Source organism: Panthera uncia (assembly GCF_023721935.1).
Source record: "Panthera uncia isolate 11264 chromosome C1 unlocalized genomic scaffold, Puncia_PCG_1.0 HiC_scaffold_4, whole genome shotgun sequence".
In the NCBI taxonomy this organism is placed as follows: Eukaryota; Metazoa; Chordata; class Mammalia; order Carnivora; family Felidae; genus Panthera; species Panthera uncia.
In genome coordinates, this window is record NW_026057585.1 from 40788740 (window position 1) to 40794185 (window position 5446).

General features: G+C 32.8%; 1 protein-coding gene across 3 annotated transcripts in view; it reads left to right on the forward strand.

Annotated features, from left to right (window-relative positions):
- Nucleotides 1-5446, forward strand: part of USP33 (ubiquitin specific peptidase 33) — a 64202-nt gene that overhangs the window by 32485 nt on the left and 26271 nt on the right. For all 3 annotated transcript variants that reach the window (XM_049616970.1, XM_049616972.1, XM_049616971.1), the window contains exons 9-10: nt 2187-2265; nt 3733-4150. In XM_049616970.1, the coding sequence (XP_049472927.1) occupies nt 2187-2265; nt 3733-4150 (497 nt within the window). The remainder of the gene's footprint in view (nt 1-2186; nt 2266-3732; nt 4151-5446) is intronic.

The following is a 5446-nucleotide window of genomic DNA, read 5'->3' on the forward strand; positions in this document are numbered from 1 at the left end:
AAAAACAAAATAATTTTTTTTACCCCCAATAATCCCCCATCCATAATATAAAAAAAAAAAAAAAAAAAAATTTAAAAAAAAAAAAAAAAAAAGCCTTTTTTTTTTTTTTTTTTTTTTTGCTTGTTTTGTCCATTTGTTTCTTAGATTCTACATATAAGTGAAATCATTCGGTATTTGTCTTTCTCTGACTTATTTCACTTAGCATAATAAACTTGAGGACCGTTCATGTTGTCACAGATGGCAAGATCTTACTCTTTTTTATGGCTGAGCAAATATTCCATTGTATATATACCATCTTGATCCATTCATCTGTGGATGGACACTTAGGTTGCTTCCATATCTTGGCTATGGTAAATAATGCTGCAGTGAACATAAGGGTGCCTATATATTTTTGGATTAGTATTTTTATTTTCTTTGGGTAAATACCCAGTAGTGGGACTGCTGAGTCATATGTTATTTCTGTTTTTAATTTTTTGAGGAGTCTTTATGCTGTTTTCCAGAGTGGCTGTACCAATTTACTCTCCCACCAATAGTGCACTTGGGTTCCCTCTTCTCCACATCTTTGTCAACACTTGTTATTTCTTGTCTTTTTGATACTAGCCATTCTGATTAGTCCTCTGCCCATCTTTTAGATTTTTTTTTTTTTTTTTTTGGTGTTGAATTGTATAATGTCTTTATATATTTTGGATATTAACCCTTATCTGATAGATCATTTGCAAATATCTTCCCCCATTTATGAGGCTGCTTTTTTTGTTGTTGTTGATGATTTCCTTTGCTGTGTGTAAGCTTTTTACTTTAGTCCCAATAGTTTATTTTTCTTTGGTTTCCTTTGCCTGAGGAGAAATATCCCTAAATATGTTGCTAAGGGTGATGTCTAAGAGATTATTGCCTGTATTTTCTTTCAGGCATTTCATTGTTTCAGGTCTAACATTTAGGTCTTTAATCCATTTTGAGTTTATTTTCATGTAAAAAAAAGAGTATGATTTTAATGAGTTCCTTGGGGCTATGAACATTAAAGAGCCAGAATCCTCCATTGTCATTTATCCCTATTGAGTGTTATCCAGTGCTGCTACAGACTCTATAGCTAGAATTAACCCTTAACTGCTGTTTTTTAAGCTTCTTTGCCCTGAATATGTATTTTAAACTTAAAATTCCTGAAAGTTTATCAGACTTCAGAAGTGTCAGTACAGAATTCTAAAAGTGGTTAAATATCTGGGGCACCTGGGTGGCTCAGTTGGTTAAGTGTCTGACTTTTAAAAAAAAAATTTTTTTTTAATGTTTATTTATCTTTGAGAGAGACAGAGACAGAATGTGAGTGCGTTAGGGGCAGAGAGAGACGAAGACACAGAATCCGAAGCAGGCTCCAGGCTCTGAGCTGTCAACACAGAGCCCGACGCAGGGCTCAGACTCACGAGCTGTGAGATCATGACCTGAGCTGAAGTTGGACGATCAACCAACTGAGCCACCCAGGCACCCCTAAGTGTCTGACTCTTGATCTCAGCTCACGTCTTGATCTCAGGGTGGTGAGTTCAAGCTCTGCATTTTGCTCTGCATTGGGCGTGAAGTCTACTTAAAAAGAAATTAAAATCTTATTTATGTCAATTACACTCAAGTAAAAAAACCAGAATTCAAAAATTTAGATAATGTACTAGGTATATTTATCTTAATTATCCCAGGAATTTAAAATAATTAGAATTTTGTTTTAAGTAATTGTAATTGTTTTTGAAAAATAGAGCATGATCATGTCATTAGGGTCGAGAGCTATAAAATATATCTTAATTGTCTTAAGTATATCTTAATATAAAGCTATTCTGGTGAGCCTATGAAACATAACACTGGGCAATTTTTAATGACTTTGTGAAACACATTAACAACTTGAATTATTTTTTTTTAACTTTTTAAAAAATATTTATTTTGAGAGAGAGAGAGACAGAGCACAAGGAAGAGAGGGGCAGAGAGAGAGGGAAACACAGAATCCGAAGCAGGCTCCAGGCTCTGAGCTGTCAGCACAGAGCCTGACTCGGGCTCAAACCCACAAACTGCGAGATCATGACCTGAGCCGAAGTCTTGAACCACCCAAGTGCCCCTACAGCTTGAATTCTTGATTGTTACTTACTAAAATAAAAAGTAAAAATTTTAGATTTCATTCATCACAGATTTCTCATTAAAAATGTTATCTTCCTCAGGCCAGGATCCGTTGTTCCTACTACTCTGTTTCAAGGAATTAAGACAGTAAATCCAACATTTCGGGGGTATTCTCAGCAGGTAAGTCTTCATTCTTTTTCATTCACAATCTTAATGTTTAATAAGTTTGAAAAATGCCATTATGCATTATGCTTTTATGGAGCCTTTTGTATTTCTTCCTTTATAATTTATTTGTCCATTGTCTTGGGTCATCCTTTCTTGTGTGTTTATTTACTGACAATAATAGCCTATTGTCATTTTTTTGCTTATATTTTTCCACCTTTCTCATAATTTTATGTTTTTCTAGAAATTGTTAAATTTTGGAGTGCATAAATACGTCTCTATTCTAATGCTTTTAGCTTCAAAAAGTTACACATATAGAGATAAATTTTCACCTATATTTTATGCTTTAATTTTTAAAATATTTAATTCTTCTCTGCATCTGTCATTTATTTTGTGTTACAGTGTAAATTTTATTTTTTTTTTTCACAAATAGCTAACTAATTGTACCAGACTACAGATTTGGAAGAATTTTCTTTTCTGATTTTAGAAATTTCTTCTTTTTTAGTTTTTATGCTTACATTAATATTTTATAGGGTTTGTTTCTGGGCTTTCTGATTCATTGCATTGATCTATGTTTTGTTGAAGTGGTACCAATGGCAGTTTCAATTATTGTAACTTTATATATTCCTTTGATATTAACACCTAACCCTCGCATATTTTTCTTTTTCAAAATAATACCTGTTCCCTGTTAATTTTTTCTGGTGCACAGACACCAGAGACTGATTTCTTAGATGTGAGTTGGTCTATAAATTTATAAATTTGTATTTTCTTTCTTTCTTTTCTTTTTTTAAATTGAAGTATAGTTGATACATAATGTTACATTTGTTTCAGATGTACAGCATAGGGATTCCACAATTTTATACATCATGCTATGCTTGCCACAAGTATAGCTACTATGTAGCTATTATTTATCACCGTATGACACTATTAGGATACCACTAGTAATATTCCCTTGCTGTACCTTTCATCCCTGTGACTTACTCATTATGTAACTGGAAGCCTGTGCTTCTCACTTTCCTTCACCCATTTTGCACATCTCTGTACCCACAAATTTTCAAAAAGCATTCCAGGTTGATTAAGGATTTTTCTTTGAGATGTAGTACAAGATTGGAAAGCTTTAATTTTAAGCCAAACTGATAAAATATTTGAATTTAGGACATCTCTGAATTCTAATTGTCATATGAGGCAAATCCAGTTGTGTTTTTTTAAATGCCTCTTCATTTTTAAAAAATAGCAGCAGTACTAAAAGCTGACCTCCAGATCATCTTCAGTTTTTAAATTACTTTTGTTTTATTTATATAATTATTTAGAACTCAGTGCTTCCTATTACTTCTTCAGGGCCTTATGTTCTACTAACTGGTGTTTCCTCAGTATAACACTACACCTTTAGAAATCAGTTGATAAGCACATTTTGTATATTTTTTCTTAAGTTTCTACATACACATATTTTTAATGAAGTGGTAATATGTGTTGTTTATATATTAGGATGCTCAAGAATTCCTTCGGTGTTTAATGGATTTGCTTCATGAAGAATTAAAAGAACAGGTCATGGAGGTTGAGGAGGATCCTCAAACTATAACGACTGAGGAGACCATGGAAGAGGACAAGAGCCAGTCAGATGTAGATTTTCAGTCCTGTGAATCTTGTAGCAGCAGTGATAAAGCAGAAAATGAAAATGGCTCTAAAGGCTTTTCTGAAGATAATAATGAAACAACAATGTTAATTCAGGATGATGAGAACAATTCAGAAATGTCAAAAGATTGGCAAAAAGAGAAGATGTGCAATAAGATTAATAAAGTAAATTCTGAAGGAGAGTTAGATAAAGACAGAGACTCTGTGTCTGAAGCAGTTGACTTGAACAACCAGGAAACTGTCAAAGTGCAAATACACAGCAGAGCTTCAGGTGACAATTTAATAATTGGAAAATGATAGTGTTTCATTTGTAGACAATGTGTACAAGATAGCATATTTGTATTTATTTGTATTATATTTGTAATTTCACTGTTTTCTGATTTTTGGAGAGAAAATTAGCATGGCCTGTGAGTGAAATCAGACATATTTCTAGTTTACATGTTAATGTTCCCAGTCTGTATTTAGCATAAAAAATGAAATAGACTGATTAGCTTAATATTTTATGTGCAGGATATGATCAAGTTTGAAGAAAGCAGGAATAAAATAGTTGTTACTTTTGGGCTAAGTAGTAGAGTTTAGCAATATTTGCATGTAGAATATTAAGTTAATGTCATTTTATGTGGATTCTGTTAAGATCCTGGGGAAAAAGCAAAATAACTCAAATTACAATTCTGTAATCTTACACACTTTTAGATTTAGACTACTGTCATTGGAATACTATCAGCTATGAAATATTTGGCATATATTTTGATATAGCAGTTTAACTATAATGAATCCTGTTATGATAGATTATTACCAGAATACTAGTGTTTTTTTTTTTTGAAAAGAGCAAGTGGCCAGATGAAAGATAATTAGGTTAGATTGCTTTGCATTTTACCTTTATTTCTTCAAAAGTTAATTTATCTTGGCCTAGTGTGATACTTAATTTTCCAAAGCACGTTAAAAACCATCAGAAGTTTAAGTTCTTTGATCTTAAAATAAGTGGCAGACAAGTAACATAAAAAAGTTTATCTTTTGTAATTTGAAAAGAATAAAACTAGTAAACAATTTATTTAGGTATTGAATGAGCCCAAAATTTCTTCTTGAGGAAAAGGATATTTCCTTGAACACAGGAATAGTAGTGGTTCACCTGTGTGTGGTGCATATTGGTGTTCTAGTCAGGGAAGTCAGGAAAGCATTTTAGGCTCCTTAGTTACAGTGGCCTTATTTTAGAAGTTTAGATGCTTTTGGAAGTTGTTTGGTCAGTAAATATTGAAAGACAGCCTAGGCTTCCGTAGACTGCTGTTCAGCCCGCCCTTGTTGAAAGCCTGATTAAGGGACTTAGTGGTTCTTTATTGCTCCGTAGCAGGCTTTTTCTTATACATGGTGACTAATTGATGAGCTAGATCAGGGATCTGAGCTTTTACATTTTACAAAGACCTGATTAAAAAATGTGACAAAGACTGTATATAGGATGCAAAACCTGAAAGACTTATTATCAAGTTTTTTACAGGAAACATTTGCCAATCCCTGACCTTGATAATACTAACTTTATTCCCTGACCTTGATAATACTAACTTTATTCCCT